Raw genomic sequence first — 17199 nt, 5'->3', positions numbered from 1 at the left:
TTTTAAGAAATTTAAGGATTCTAATGATGATTTATCTGTGCCATGACTTTCACCATTTCACCGACATCTCGCCAAGTCCATTCATTTCCARCATTTCACTGAGTCTATTACAAATAGCTAAACCTAGTAATACTTGTGTTTCAGGATGCAGTCCTAGACAGTGGGTACCCTTGGATGTTGCAATGACCTGAAATAGGTTTACTGCAACAGATGATGACAGCAGGATTAAGACTAATTCCAATTTGGAAACCATCTTGCTCTGTTAGCAGAGCATTGGCTCGAACTGAATCTAACAGCAGGGCGTAGGTTAGTTTGAGGATCACACAGTAACAGAATGGCTGTATGGCCACACTGGGCACAGACAAGTGTAAGCCCATGGCATACAGGTGGATTTGCTCTTAGGCTCCAAAGAGATGTGAGCAGTGCAGAACTGATGTGATAATTCAGTCCAAGGTTACACTCTATACATTATATAGGTAGGATTTGTACTCATTGATAGGAAATGTGGATGCAGCACATCCTTTCAGGGGATACTAGCCTTGATCAGGCTAGACACAGGCTAAACTTCACAAGGTGGCTTTGCATCAAGTCTTCTTCTGTGGGGCACAAAAACAGAGTAGCTGCATAGCCAAAGACATGATCTGGCTAGTGCAGGTTTACATTCCAGTTCAGTGACAGTTCAGTTACTAATTTCTCTTCCTGCTTCTAGAAATATTAAAAATATCATACATATCTAGAGATGGTACAGTAGTACTGTGAAACACCATTTTTTACTTCGCAAACTATTGTTTATTTTTTTCCTATTGAAACCAAAAATTATGTACTTCATGAATACAACTAAATGTTGTTATATTTATGAATCTGTATACAGCTGTGACTGTTTTTTTATAACATTTACTATAATACATTTACTTTTTTTTTTTTGCTTTTTCCTATTTTAGCGAACGCTACTGTACAGCCTCTTGTAGAATGTAAATCAAGTCTACCAGTGATGCATGGTAAGTTTTTGTGATAGGTTCAGATTCAGTACTTGCTGATCTAACACGCTGTCTTATGAAAGGTGTTATTTGCTGAATCATAGCTGTAAGAAGAGTTACACTGAAAGAACTTAATTTGAATGGCACTGCTGTATGTCTTCATTGAGAATTCCTGTGAAATAATTGTAAAAGGGACACTGTTGAAATGTGTGACACTGTTTGGATATGGAAAAAATAGAAAATAATTTCAGAGTATTTCCTAGGAGATGGATAGTATTGGAGCACTTTATATTCAATGAAACTAACTGTGAAGGGGAGATAATATGATTTCTTTTAGAAAATACGTTTGTTTTGTGGTATCTGCATATACTGGAATTTGCATAGAGAAAAATGTGAAGATGTTTGTTTATAGCAAGTCTTGAAATACTCTATTTTTCATGTGATTTCAAATATCAAGGAGGAAAAATACAGCAGAAATAAGCAAAATAGACAGTCATTCCATCTAGACAGTTCTTCTAAAGTAGAGCTGTACTCACCTATGGATCACTGTTTGGTTATTTTAACCTGTGGCATTGTGGTGATGTGTAGTAGTAAGGAGAAAGGAGGAACCTACTTTGACATTGTTCTGTTTTGTGAAAGCAGCTTTAATTTTTTGTCAGTATGCAAAGTATACTAGAGAGTATTGTTTTAAGACCAATGTTCTGTGTTCAATTAATTCTTTACTTTCATTTCAATTAGGAAAATAATATAAAAATGACTTTGAGCAAATAAAATGCTTAAATGTTAAAAATAATAGTTAATTAATTATTTGAATTATTAAATAATGATTTATTATTATTATTTCTCTTAGTTTTAAAACCTGCCAAAGAGAGAGGAATGTAATTTGTCTAAGACAAATATGCAGAATTTTTCTTTTTCAACAAATTCAGAAATTTTTAAAATGGTATGTGAGGGGAAGAGGGAGTAGTATACAACAGAAGCTTTAGATAACTTGATGAGGAATGAAAAACTGATGAAAACGAAGTGCTGATTTCAAAATATTTGATATGACAAATATTAAACTAAGGAAAGGAGATTTTTATTTATTATATGGTAAAATTATTTGAATAATGCAGAGATTTCTTATTAGCCTACGTGAGGTAGCTGTTCATTAAGAAGAAGCGTTTAAAGTGAAACTGCATATAGGTGGAATATTTGTGTAGTGAAAAGTAATAATGTATTAATAATGTTATTGATAATAGTATTTAAAATAGTCCTCTTATTTTTCATTCAAACAGCTTTCACTGCACCAAAACAGCAGTGGTGGTTCTTGTTAAGACATCTCACAGCAAGTAGCTTAGCTATTGCCCTGAATTTAAAAATCTAGTTTTATGAAGAATTTTGCTTCTGAGGGCTTACATGCTAAATTTGTCCAGAACTATTTTTTTAGTCCGTCTCCTTTCATTTGGACTGAGTGGGAAAACAGTTCGGTGAACATCAGTATTTTTTGTACTATGACAATTTAAGTCAGCTCATTCAGATTTTTGTTTGTGTCTTGCTGCTCCAGATAGGAAGTTTGTGACAACTTAAGATACTTCTGAGATAGAAAAGGCTGTTCCCGCCATTGATATAAAAAAGATTCACTATCAGTTTATTATGAAACATTAGAGAAGGTGTCTCCTTCAGATTCCTTTGCTGATGATTATTTTATTTATCTCTGCAGGTCTCTCTGTCCCCTTTCTTCCCTTCCTCATGGATTTTTTTAAAACTTATCTTACCTAATTTCTGGATATAAAGGTTAGCAGAAATTCTAGTGTCTTTCCCAAAATTGTAGGGTGCTTCAAGGGATTGAGTTACATACTGGATTAAGATATCATGGCTGCATCTGATGCCATTATGAAAATGAAAGTGCCTGCTGGTAACTTCTGARCACAAATTTATTTAGCCTGGAGCATCTCTGACATCAGAATATCTGTAGTTTTCCTGTCAAAATGTTCCTGATTTCTTAGGATAACGAGTAATATGTCTGGAATACCATCCTAGCATAACTGTTCTCTGAGTTTCTGAGCTAGCTGTACTGTGTTGTGTAGATATAACTTAAGTGTTATTTTCAAAGATGACTTCAGTCTCCTGAGAAGGCTACAGATGAATTATGATTTTTTAAATGGTCTTAGGCTCTTGTATCATTCTTGAAATATTGATACGTGCTCAATATTTAATCTTTCTTAGGTTGATAGCATTAGGTGGAATTGAAGACAGTAGTTAAAAGGCAAAGATATTAATGAAATTGTGCATTGAAACATAAAACTCGGTCTTCAAACTTGCTGTGAACTAAAACTGAGCTATCATTAGGGACTTAACTGAAGCATCTGAGGCAAATCCAGTCATAGCAGTCTTCCAGGACAGTTAATGGAGGAAGGGGGCACCTTCAGATTTTGGTTCAGCTGAACTAAGATCTGAATTACTCCTTGAARTTGCCTGTGTCTTTTTGTTGACTGTAGAAGGAATCTGAGGTGACTAGGATCCTRACTTAGATGCCTCAGGTAAGCGTCCAGAATTTGTCGTATTTAATAATATTGGTTTAAAATTAATGTTATTATAAGCATATATTTAGGCTGCTTATGTGCAGGATATGACTTCCCACTGATTAGTTAGAAGGAAAGTATATGAAGCCCATTGATTCAAAGATGACGGTCAAAATAATGGGTATCACAAATTAAGTCTGGCAGCTCTTTGGATGTGAAATCTGAGTATAAATCAGAAGAAGGTTAAAGGAGTAGATTGTGTTTGTAACCATGGCTTACATTTCTTACATCCTTAGGAAGAGCAGCAAATTACAGCAAACAAATCTTAAATTTTATCCTTAGTTTCCATATTGCAAGTGCAAAATGCTTACTGTAGGCATTACTCCACTATAGATAATTGTAACGCTTCTGTTCAGGCTAAAGGCATTTTATATTTAATGGTAGATAGACAGGATTTCTGCTTCACATATTGGTCAAAAGACTGCTTTTCCAATAGTACTGTCAGTATATTAGTTTTTTTAAACTACTAGTTAAGAACAGGCAAGTAATACATGATATGCTTGAAATATACATAACCTGAATTTATTAAATATATTTTCCTATTCCACTTGCAAGGAAATTGTCTTCAGATACTATTTAAAACAGATATTTAATGATTTAGCAAAGTATGCCAGGGGAATCATTTTTTTAGCAGTATAATTATCCACTGAAGAAATTAAGGCAACCTGTACTTTTGATGCATCTTATCTATATGAGCACAGGTATTAGCTGGCAGAGAAGATATTCCGGAGGATGTGGGAAGACAGCTACATCACTGTAAAGGTTGTCTTCAGGTTGCTGGGCTTAGCTAGGGCTAGTATTAATATGGCTGGATTCAGGCCAGCAACAGCCAGTGAGATATGACTATGATGGTATCCACCAGCCTGTGTTAAGACTGGTGTTGGCAGCTACCATTGAGCTAGGTTTAAGTCTGAAGCTGACAAGAATAGATTCTTGTGAGGATCAAGCTAGGATTAGTTTTAGGACTGAGGCTGGCTGAAGACACACAATGAGGGATATGAATGGGCCTAGAATTTGCCACTGGGCTCGGTATAGAGTTTAGCAATGGTAGCAACATGAGCCATTTGGCTGGAGTGAGGTGTAGGACTGTTGTGGAGGACCAAATAGGATTAGGTTAGGAGTTAAGATGGTTCAGATCAGCAGAAGCTGGTTTATGGCTACGTCTACAAAGGGCTGATTTTACCAGGAGACATCTGGCTATTGCTGAATTGTATTGTTTTTATATTGTTACTGTTACCGTATTGGTTTTACAGGGATCACTGGGTTTGAGTTAGAATTAGGCTTAGGAAGATATCGATTGGCAAAGAAGAGTTATGGTTGAGTTAAGAAGGCTCAATTAAGCAAGGCAGCAGCAGCAGGGCCTGCCTGAGTAGGTTCGAGGTTGGTATTTATCACAATTTTATAGCCAAGAAAGGGGTGGAGATTGCAGTCAGGGAACAAAGTATAACTGAGGTTTCAGCTGAACTACAAGACAGATGTAATCTCTGGTTCTGCTAGTTCCTTGATAGTCCAAAGTAGGTGATTTGTGCAGCACATCCTGCCTCCTTCCTTGCCTCAGCCTCCTGGGGTCCATTTCCAGTAAGGCAAGGAAACAGTTTGCGTGCTCATCAGATGTGTTCATCTGGAGCAGGGAACTGAGAAGTGTCTTGGAGCAAGTGGTTCAGATGTAGGTGTGAGTCCAGAGGGGAAGGTTGTTGTTTGTCTAGGTTTGGCATTCAGTCTAGGACTAAAGCAAGGAATAAGATTCTGGACTGCAAGGTCTGATGTTGAAGATGTTGATGTAGAGCAGAGTCCACTAGGGTCAGCCAAACTAGATTTAGAGCAGGTAATTGACAGAAAGGCAAATGTTGATAGTCAGATTTAAATGATTCCTAAAAATAAGATTGTTAATATTAGAATGTTATCTGTAGATGCTGCTGATTTCAAGGATGGGTAAGCGCACTAAGCCAAGAGCTAAGAGGTCTGATCAGGTAGCTAGAAGAAGCACATCTCTGACAAACATAGAGAGGGGCTCCTTAGGAGCTTATCTCCCCACCCATCTACATAACAGTGGAGTGGTGAACCAAGCTGCTTTTTCTTACATTGGATTCCAAACTGATGATTAATAAATGTCTCTTAATATATGTGCACAGTAGGAAGAAAGAAGAGGCCTACTTACATTGGAGTAATTGGTGTTTCTAGATGTTCCACTCCCCCATGTCTCAGGATTTGATCTCATCTGTCATCAGGCAGTGAGCAATGATATTATACACAGCACTAATACCTTTTCAGCTTTTGCTACTGTAACTCTTTTACTGATTTTAAATTCTTCTGTTTCTAGTATACTGAGGAAGAGAAACACTTACCTTTCTGATATCAGCAGACTATTTTCAGGTCTGAATTCTGGGGACTGAACTTTTCTTGTTACYGTTAAGTTACCTCACAAGGGCTTGTGCTGAGATGAGTCAGCTGCTTTAAGCAGATTGCATTTGAGTAAAGTACAAGTAGAATGTGTATAGATTAAATCCAATTACACAGTAACCAGCTAACTCTGTAGCAGTTCCAGCCAACAAACTCTGAGGCTATGCTCCTGCAACTAAATTAAATCTCCCCAGGAACATCCCTCATCTGTGCTAGAAGCTTTGTTCTTCAAAACAGGCTGGCTTTTGGGAATGTTCCCAAACTGTGCCYGTATATCGTTTGGGAGAATCACACAGAATGGTTGAGGTTGGAAGGGACCTCTGGAGATCATCTAGTCCAACCCCCCTGCTCAAGCAGGGTCACCTAGAGCACATTGCACAGGATCGCGTTCAGGTGGGTTTTGAATATCTCCAGAGAAGGAGACTCCACAAGCTCTCTGGGCAACCTGTTCCAGTGCTCTGTCACCCTCACAGTGAAGAAGTTTTTCCTCATGTTCAGATGGAACTTCCTGTGTTTCATTTTGTGCCCATTGCCTCGTGTCCTGTCGCTGGGCACCACTGGAAAAAGTTTGGTACCATCCTCTTGACACCCTCCCTTCAGATACTTGTACACGTTAATAAGATCCCCTTCCCGAGCCTTCTCTTCTCTAGGCTGAAGAGTCCCAGCTCTGTCAGCCTTTCCTCATAAGAGAGATGCTCCAGTCCCCTAATCATCTTTGTAGCCCTTCGCTGGACTCTCTCCAGTAGTGCCACATCCCTCTTGTACTGGGGAGCCCAGAACTGGACGCAGTAYTMCAGATGTGGCCTCACCGGGGCTGAGTAGAGGGGGAGAATGTTAGTTGTCACAGGGCAACAGCGTGTCCAGAACAGCTCTATGAGTTCAACAGTGTGGAAGATCATATTCTGATGCCCAGGAATGCTCTGGCCACTGTTTAATTTACAGCCTTAGAGACTGAAAGACTAGAAACCCATATGCCAGTCAATCTCTCTGAGTTTTGTTTTTAAGAGTTCCCATACAATATACTGATTTTTACATCTTGTTAGCATCTTTTAATGATACAAGAAGCTTTTTTTTTTCCAAACATTTATTTAGTGCAAATTATATTGGAGTAAATCTTAAATCTTGTAACCTGCCTGAAAAAGCGGGTCAGAGGCTGCATATAACTGCAAGTATGGAAGGCACAGAGAGAGCAGTTACTATACTGAAGCATTTACAACAGACTTTTTAGTCCCTTCACATTGGGAATATTAGAGGTGTGACAATAAATGTTACTTAGCTCCAAGTGCTCATTTCGCTTTAATCCACCACAATGCATCCATGTTTGTACCATATCGTACAAAAAGTACTGAAGAGCAGGCATGTTTACTGGAATGTCACTTCCCTCCTTCCGCCAACAGAGAGTAACAATCATTTGTAGTGCCAAAGGATTTTTGTGCAAATTTGCAAGTCTAACTAATACAAGAGAACTTGTTTAAGTACTGGCCAATAAATTGTTTTTTCCTATACTGCCAGTAGTTGAATGCTGAAAGTACACTTCGCACATTCTTCTGCTTTTGTCATAAACCCCAGAAGAAACTCAGGTTCTAGTTTTCATTGAAATAAATTCATTTATGCAGAGTGAATATTAACATTTAAAACCTTCATTTTTATTAATCTACATATAAGCATTTTCATTCATCTCCTCTTACATCTCTTTTTGAAGTCTATAAAATTGTAAAGAAATTGTACTCTGGCTTCATTTGTATAAAGCTGGTTGTGCCTGATGGCCTATAGAATAATAATTCCTGTGTGCTTGGAAAGTTGTTTTCAGCAGAGGACATTTCAAGATCTTTTTAAGGCACATGACAATACTGAAGCTCACTATAGTGGAGTCACTGAAGATTTTTTAAACTGATCTTATTGGAAAAAAAGATTTTAACTCTTGAGTTCCTATATATTGATAAGGTTTCTCTCTGTCTTGCACATATGGACTTTCTACTTAATAATCCTCTAGATTAATGATTTAACTCATATTTTTTGCCATATATTTCTGAGGAATTCTATATCCATCCATTTCGTTTGGCTTTTGCAAACTTCTAATATCAAATTGCATACAAACAATATTTTAAAAACACATTTTAAAGTTAAAATGCATCTTATAAGAAATTAATGACAGTGTTCATTTACTTAATCTGAGGTGGCCTTGTCATCTTAGATGACTAAAAATATCCCACCTGGCCTCTGAGTGCTATTTTAGAAGGGCACAGGTTTTCTATAGGTTCTGTATCTTATCAACCAGCCTTGTGCAGATGATTTAGAGACTCTTATATCTCAGATGACACTAGACACCTGTGTTTAGGTGCCTGAATCACTCCCAAAGTGGCATTAGGGTCTCCCCTACAAAAATTTTCCACCAAGGTGGTATTTAAGACTGTGAAGAGTCATGTGCATTGGGTTTGTGATTGTTAAGCAGGATGTCAGAAACCAGGAAAATTGACATCAGTGTGTTATTTTGCTCAACTTTCCCACTCTGGACTTGACCTTCTTCTATCCTGTTTGTCTGGTGTTCCTGTTCTTCCTCGTTATTAGAGCAGGCACCCTTGGTACATATGCTGGAGCCCATAGAGGAGCTTTCAGAAGAGGAAAAAGGTAATGGTTGATTCAGATCAAAATGTAGTGGCATGTTTTTCTTGAATTTCTGATTTGGGTGGGAACAGTCCTTGTATGTGTTAATTTACAGTTTGGTTTTGGTGCTTGTAAATATTATGATTTCCTTATCCAAGTTCAATGTTTTTATGGAAATCTGAAAAATTTTCTTAAGCAGGCATATTATGAATGTCTAAAGGCTCTTCAGATAAGCAGAACAAAAATAAGTGATGGAGAATACCCCCTTACTAGGAAATTCTGTGGTGTAATCTGGTAGTGGTGGTGCTTTTGCCATGTATGCTCACTTCTTTTTCAAACTCAGCATAAGAGGATAAAGAGTTCAGGTAGGGGAAGGAAGTTTGTGGTGAAGCGGAGCTTGAAGCTGTTCAATTGTCTACTTTAATAGATGCATCAAAGGTACTTTTATAAGTAATCTAAGTTATGACTACCTCTAAGCAGCCATAACTCCAGCCAGGGTTGTGCAATTCTGAATGAAATTCTGTAATCCAGTGTTTGCAGCTGTTCCTCTTCTTCATCTGAGGAAAACTTGGACAAGACCATATTTACAGTGACAGAACAAAAAGTGCTGGTTCGTCCTGAATGGTATTCTTCTCTTTGAAGCAACTAAAAGCTAATATTTTAGATAAAACACCAAATATCTGAATAACATAATGAGCTATGCACAGATATATGTAGAAATAAAAATCCTTCTCAAACCTTATAGCCAGTGAGTTTAAATATTGAAGGAATGCTGCTGCTGCTGTTTTGAAAACAAAAGTGTCATTTGAACACATCTGTGCTTACAGGAGAGATTTTCCCAGGGAAAATCCAGTGACTGTACAATTTGAAATAAGGACTGCTCACATTTTTGTAGTTCTTTCTGCTATTTCTCTTGCTTGCTATCTTCTCTCTTGATGGATTGTCTTTGATTCTTATGCTGTGCCTAAGGGCATGCCCTGCAGTACAATAGAAAGAAAGAATGCAGTCTGAAAAGATAGACCAAGATGTTTTTGTTTTCAGTGACAGCCGTTTGTAAGGGAGAGTGTGAAAATTCTTGATTTGGCAGAATATTTCATAAGCTTATGTAGGAGTTGAGACATTGGTCCAAACTCAAGGTCTCCAAAGATGCCAAATCTAGGGGTTTTTTTAAAAAAAGAAATGAATAAGAAAACAGTTTCTTGCATAGTAGGTCTCTCCTGCAAAGAGGGATTTGTCTTAAGTTAACTAGCAGGAATTAATGTTGTAATTAATTAGGATAATGCTGAATAGTCTTGTTACCCATGTAAGTATGTAGTAATTATGAATTAAACAGTGATTTTAGATGGATCTGTTTTATTGCAAGGATTAACAACTGAAAGGGACAGGATTTTCAGAAAGCTCTTTGGAGCCTTCCATGAAAAATAAGATGTCTCAGGTTGGGCTCTTTGGGAGGACTTCATACTGCCTAATGCACCTCTTCGTGATTGGAGATAGCTTCATAGGTTATAGCACTGCCACTGCATATCTTCCAGCAGGCTGCCACTTCTAGGACTCAGCTCTCCAGCCAAGTCACTTTTAATCCTGCCTCTGTCAGGTGGGATTAAATCCCACACAGTTCCCAAAACCGGATAAAGTTTCAGGCAGATACTATCCTTGTCAACCCCAGATCTCTTAGTACTGGACTCTTTTTCAGTTTTYATTTCCTACAGTTCTTTCCAGGATCCATCAAGAGCCACTTCCTCAAAACAACCTAGATATGTCGTTTATGTATTTCAAACCTTTTCTGGGTCCTCTTTTTTTCTTTTTGGTAAATAAAATTAAAATTAAACTAAATGGAACTGCTTTTTAAGTAATCATTGTTCAAAAATAGGAAAAATGGCACATTTGTTTTGAAAGAAAACATTTGAAAGTTGCAATATAGAATTATTCCTTCAGTTGTCTCCTTGTCTGTGGGGTGGCAAACGACTCTACTGCCCCATAGGGCATGTTGGAAAGAGAGAAGCTCCTGACCTTTTATGTCAGGGGAAAAGGTGGGAGTGTGGTTTATAGTATGCGTTCTGGGATGTTGTATGCCCCTCTACGTATGATTTGCAGCCTTTGCTGACCACTACAGAACAGAAGTGGTTACCATGGTCCCAGAGGTTCTTGGTTTCACTTGGTATAAGATTTATCCAGTAACATTTCCATCTTGCCAGAGCCACTTTCCAGGCAGGTTCCAAGTGACAGTGTTTTGCTTCCTTACTCCTCTGTATGACCGTACATTATTTAGGCCTTATTTATAGGTGAATCTTTAATTTAGSTGTAAGGATCTGTCTAGATGATAATTTCTTGTGTAAGAGTTCATGTCATTATGTTCATTCATTTCGCAAAAAAAGCAAAAGAGATAGAAACTTCTTCCTCTCCTTTTAAGTATGTATGGTGTCGTAGACCTGCATAGATGAAAACATGACCCTGAACTTTGTATTTGGAAGAGTTTTAAAGATAAGTAGTATCAGTCATGTGTATTCTGTGAAATGGTCTGCCTCAGACTAACATTTTTGAAAGTATTATATAACTTTCTGAAGACTTGATCTCAATAGGCATTTTTATCAGAGAACATTGCATTTGAGGCAATGTTGAGAACAAGTCTGTCGTATTCCTGTTTTAATTTCTACTTTTAGAGAATTTAGTTATCAAAGATAGTCTTTATCAGAAGTTCCAAGGAACAGTTCTAAAAGTAGATCTTTGTTGTTAAATATTCAGGTGTATATCTTTACAATGATTCTGTAACAAGAAAAAGAAGTCACTTATGATGGTGAGTACTAGGTGCTGAGTTAGAGATTCTAAGTAAGCTGACTTTTGTAAGGTGGCCCCAAATTTGAAAAAGAATACAACTCTGTGTAGACAAAAAGTACACACATATATCTATGGTGTTTCTAAGAAATGCATGTTTCAATGCAGTCTCATTTACTGTGGCTTTTTCAAATGTCTTTTAAAAGTAATTTTCCATTCTTATTTCAGAAATTGAGAAAGGTGATCATAAGACAGGTAGAAGTAACCAACAGTTAATAAATGCTTTGAAGACTGATCCATCTTTAACTAAAGAATTACGAGTTGTTTTAGAGCAAGCCCTGGAGGAGAAGCTGGAATCCTTGGGAATTAAAGCAGTAAGATTATTTTGAATTATTCAGAAGAGGGGAATCTTCGCCTTGCTTTTTTGCTCTTCTCTTTCACTTCTGTACTGCACTCCTCAAGCTAGAAAATCCAGAGCAAAATTTCCAGCCATTACAAATCAGTGTAATTCATTAACCTGAGAGGTTTTCCATCAAATTACAGCAGTGGAGGATATGGCCTCACCTATGATCAGTGTTATCAACTTTCGTGATTTTGTCACGAGCTTTGTAATATTTGAATTTTTATGGCTACTGTAAGAGTGTATATGGTTGTAGAATACAAATCCCACCTATATTAGCCCCTTTGCTTACAGCACAATTTGTTTCTTTAGGGTGTTCATGGTATCCCAAATGATCGCTTAAATAGAATCTTACATGCTATTGAATCTGCTAGAGAACACAAACAGAAGCAAGAGCCTGACATTCAACGAATTCGAGAGCATCTTGAACGCCAAGTCCGCTTTAGGATCGAAGAGAAATCATCATCTTTTAATAGATTTGTTTCCTGCCCTCATCTTCCTTCAGAAGGTTAAAAAAAATTTAATTAATTTTTAGTTCTTAGGTTTTTTGAAACCCTTTGTAAGTCTGTGACATAACTATCACACTTAAAGGATTTTTAGATCCATTTCTGGGTAGCTGCTTTCATAATTTTTCACATAAATATTCTGTATAGTTCTGGCCAACTAAACTATTTTCTTTAAAGATTTCTTGATGTTTTGTTTAACTCCAGAAATCTTGGCTCTTATAATTGGCAAGATCCACAGTTGCTTTGAACTGCTTTGAAGAAAAAATAACTGTTTTTCCTTCCTTTTTTGTAACACCATAATCTGCAGCAGTGACATCTTTCATTTTAGAAGGAAATCAGATTCTAATATAAAAGATACCAAACATTTTTTTTAATACTGAGGCAGATAACTTCTCTTGTAGATAAACAAAAATTCAATCAATTGAGAATTTCTTCATCTGCAATACCACAAAACCCAGTAAAACGGTCTTCAACAGCTGTCCGCCCAGCTGGACAAAGAACAACCATCGCTGAGAATACATCTACACCAAAGTAAGAAATGCTATTTCTCCTAGTATTCCTACCACAGGTAACAATTTTATGAGTTTGTTTTTCTTCTCTTGCCTTGTCATGGATAAGGGAACTGATGTGAATATTTCCTGCTAATATTATAAGAATTGAGCAAAGAATTCATGTTACTTCTTTATAAGCTTTCTGCTTATGTAGTTGACTACCAATCTCGTCTCATTGTTTTTTAGATCCAGGAAGCTCTTTGGAGATGGAGTTTCCAGAAAAACATCTAGTATCACGTATGTTTTGTTCCCTTGTATTTTAGAAGAAAGCATTTTTGGTGACTGGATATTGATATGCTTGCAACATAAAAAAAAAAATTAGTTAAAATTATAAACACTTTCTGGACTGTATATTTCATATTTTGTTTTAAAATACTATTCCATTTGAGTTTTTTGTTACAATCCCTGAAAGATAACACATACTCATTTCAACAGATACATTCTTGTGAACCAGATGGGGCAAAATCAGGTAGTATCACTACTTTTAGTCTCTYCCACATGCTTTGTCTGAGCCAATTAAAAGCGTTTGAAGACTTTGACCTTATTTTTTCCAGGATATTGATAATTATCTTACTATGACCGGAATTAACACAATATTCCAGATTCCAGTCACATCAGACATACTACTTTGTAATTTGCAGCACTATAATTTTTCTTCTGGATACCATTCAAGATACCTTTTCAAACTTGTCAAGACAGAAATAGCWTGGTCTGGTTGTTACATCTAATGACTTACTCAACAGTTATGGTAACTTGGGAAACCACACTGAAAAATTCGTAAATTATTTTATGTAACAGAATATCGGAACAGACTTTTTGTAGTGGAGAGTCCTTGGTCCTGAACTTTGCTCTCCCTGCTGAACCATGAAAGCGTATCTTTGTTTGCCTGGCAAGACTTGCTATATACCTGGGGTGTTGGTTTTGTAGACAGTTGCCTAGACAGAGATAATCGTGCCTGTATAAGAGATCATTTTGTGATAACTATTTCAGTTTACTTAGTAATGTGATTTCTTTTAAATAGTTTTACGTATACTGAGAATTTATGGAAGTTGCTGTTTTTTCAAATAAGAAAAACGCTCACGTTACTGGAAAGGAAAATACAATGCAGTTTAAATATGTGTATTCAGTGCAGTCACTGAAACCTGGTAAATTCTCAGGTCTTATGTGTTTTGGCTTAGAACTCCACCATTCAGTTCAGAGGAAGAAGTGGATGATGATGATATTAAGCAAGCTTACATATCACCAGAATTGCTGCAAAAACAGTCAAAAACATCAAACAACAATGTCAATGCTTTTTGGATGGCTTCTGGCAAAAGTGATATGGATGGGACTGAAGAAAGTGAAATGGAGGAAACTGAAACACCTGCCAAAGCTTCGAAAGGTTTTTTTCACTACTTTTGTAGAACAAAAATGTCATAACACCTATGCATGATTTTGAATTTCCTGATACTATTTCTGTGTTAGAAGACATATTGAAGCCAGACTGTCAAGTTTTGAGTGCATGTGCCTTACTTTACGCTTACACTTYTGAGTGTATGTGTGCTCTTACTTTATTCTTTCACTAACATATAAATATTTTTGTAGTCCTTAGAGATGTCAGTTGGGGTTAGACCAATATCATGCTGTTTTATATAAATGCAGAAAAAGAGATGATCTCTGCCTCAGAGAGACTTCAATCTAAAACAGTTTTTCTCAGCATTTTACTTATTTTTATTTTGTGGAAGATTTTTAGAGGGTTTACAGTAAAGCCCCAAGCACAATTACATCATTGCAACTGGGGGAATGATAAACCATGCAGTGGAGTGGAGAGAGGAACAGAGAAGCTTGTGACTTCCTAAGCTGATGTGGCCGCTATAAAAATGCGTCATCAGCTCACGTCCTGAATTTACAAGACGTTTGTGTTTCAGATTTTATATTCAARATGAATTTTGGAAGTGATATATAGGCACCTAAATATCTACTCTTATTTTCATAATTGCTGTTCCTCTGAAGTACCTTCAACCAAACCAGATCATCTGCTCCAAGAAGTTAATAATCTGTAAAACTCCAGACCCGCAGCTACCTAAAAACAAAGCTGCCTGAAACATGTAAAAAGATTATGGGAAAAATAAGGTAGTTCTGTAAGGTAGATGGAAAACTCAAACAAAACAAAAAAAGCTATAGTTACGTGTGTTCTTTACTTTAAGAACATGTGTGTTTGTAATGCTTAAATTAGAATTCTTGACTCATTTGTGGACTAATTGCCAAAGCTTAAATGAAAAACTTTTTTTAAATAAATGGAAAACTTCCATCTTTTTGATCTTTATTATTTTTTTATTTGGCATACTTTAGACATAATTGGCAAAAAWTTTTTTTTTCCTTTTTTTACTTTTCTTATCTTTTCAAAGTCAACCCTGCTAAGGAGGAGGAAGCTGGTCTCTAGGACTTCTGTCAGCCTTAAACAGAAATATTTCCTGAATTCCAGTTAACGAATCAAATTTTTAACTGACAGATCAAATCCTAGCACATGAATAGTGCCATAGGCAGCCCCAGAATGACAATGGTGTCACTGAGCATCATGTGACTAGCAGAATCTGTTGTAAGGAAGAGTTTAACTTCGTAAAGTTTAGTTTACCTGCTGAATTTGCAGGCTGATAGAGGAAAAATATATTTATCTGAGCATATTTTGTATCCAAATCATTAAAAGAAATACACATAGAATTTAACATCATTTTAATTACAAATTTGAAAGGAATTGATTTAAAAGCATAATATTTTTAGTAGTATGGGGGAAAAAACATAGATACATATTTTTAATTGTTTCTCTCAATTCAAGTGATTGCTGACACAGAAAGATATCTTTTCATGCCTCATTTGTGAATGAAGATTGTCAATATAATTTTTTATGAACTTTAGGAACAGTTATTCAAAAAATGACTGAACAAGTTGGAAAGAGTCTTTTTAACCAAGAAAATAAGAATAAACCAGCTGGAGGGATTAACGTTGCACAGGCATCTATTAAGAAAGAAGAGGTGCAAGAACTGAAGGTATCGCTTATAATAGTCATTATTATTTCATTAAGTAATTGAACTAGATATATTTCTGTTACATTTTATTTCATGCTGAGACCCTTTTGAAGCAATGAAGAACTGTCTTCTCAAAGAAAGTTTTGAAGTTATAGCTAAGTAGTCTTTTTGAGTACATCTGCACTGTTTTATATAAGAGTGTTAGGAGTGAGCTGTGACATGTGACCTCTTCATCCACACTGCTTGTTAACTTATAACATGACTGTTTTGAACCACTACAGCTAATCAGAAGTTTGGGCACAATTGCTATCCTTTTACCTCTTATTTTAGCAGCCCTTCTTTACTTGCTTTTACTAGTATCTTGTTTCCGATGGACAAAAACTCAATTTGCTTATCTAGTATTTCAGAGTGTTTTTATTTCTAGACCTTTATCTGATATGGAGCTTTTATACGCATTTTCAAAAGGGGACAAATTCCATTTCTGAGTATGGTCTTTGTTCTGTTCCATCTATTTACAAATCACGTAGTATCCCCAGACTACAGCCAATCTAGCAGTGATGTCTGTGCATTGAGCCTGGCATATGTTCACAGTCAGAATACTAACACAGCATATTCTTTACCTCTTCTCAGGCTTTGCTAAGGTCCACATCATCCCCTTACTTTAGAGTTTTATAATTGGTGAGCCACTTTGATGGACATTGATCTTTACCTGAACAACTTTTTAGATCAAAAGTTGCTCCAGATCAGAAATCAACAGCAGATAGTGCTCGTTTACTTCAGTTTTAGTATTTGTTATTGAAGTAGACAGCCAAACAATAGTTCTGCAACTCATGAAAATCTTTTTTTTTTTTAACTAAACAAATAGTAATTACTGAAAATCATGTTATCCATAGTAAAACTGATACCTTTGGGGTTCCTGACTAACAAATGAATCTGAAATTGAGATGATCAGAATCTGAAATTTTATGGGAGGAGTGATTCTTCAGATAAAAAGTGACACGTCTATAACAATTTCCAAAAAGGGGCAATAATCTTAATCAACTTGAACTGTAATGGTAGGGTAATCATTTTTAGCCTGTGTGCTTTTATTTGCCACTGGCAGCACCTACCTTGTCCATTGACTGCGTGGGAGCTGCAAATCATACCAGAGACAAAACCATCAAATCAGACCTGACTATTACAGTGTAATTTTGTGTCCAAATGTTACTTTCAAACACTCTGCAAATTCACATGATACAAAATCATAAGATGGTCACAGTGTAAAAAGATATATATTTTAGAGTAAATTTAGGGGATGTTATGTTTTATACAGGTCTGTAGACAATTGGCCACTGTGTTAAGAACTCTGGGCTTCAAGAAAAAAGAGCTGTAGCAAAATAAAACTTACAACCAATGTTCTAAAGATGTGGAAAATATTTTT

The 17199-nt window shown here is 36.3% G+C and overlaps 1 protein-coding gene across 1 annotated transcript in view; it reads left to right on the top strand.

Moving 5' to 3' along the window:
• DZIP1 (DAZ interacting zinc finger protein 1) overlaps positions 1-17199 on the top strand; it is a 39271-nt gene that overhangs the window by 18640 nt on the left and 3432 nt on the right. Inside the window, exons 10-16 of the mRNA XM_026064079.1 lie at positions 942-998; positions 11546-11691; positions 12030-12225; positions 12625-12754; positions 12961-13011; positions 13953-14155; positions 15670-15800. Coding sequence (XP_025919864.1) covers positions 942-998; positions 11546-11691; positions 12030-12225; positions 12625-12754; positions 12961-13011; positions 13953-14155; positions 15670-15800 — 914 coding nt within the window. The remainder of the gene's footprint in view (positions 1-941; positions 999-11545; positions 11692-12029; positions 12226-12624; positions 12755-12960; positions 13012-13952; positions 14156-15669; positions 15801-17199) is intronic.

The sequence above is a fragment of the Apteryx rowi genome, unplaced genomic scaffold (assembly GCF_003343035.1).
Source record: "Apteryx rowi isolate R43461 unplaced genomic scaffold, aptRow1 scaffold_209, whole genome shotgun sequence".
Taxonomy (NCBI): domain Eukaryota; kingdom Metazoa; phylum Chordata; class Aves; order Apterygiformes; family Apterygidae; genus Apteryx; species Apteryx rowi.
The sequence above is the reverse complement of the archived record's forward strand: the minus strand, read 5'-3'. Positions and strand labels throughout refer to the sequence as shown.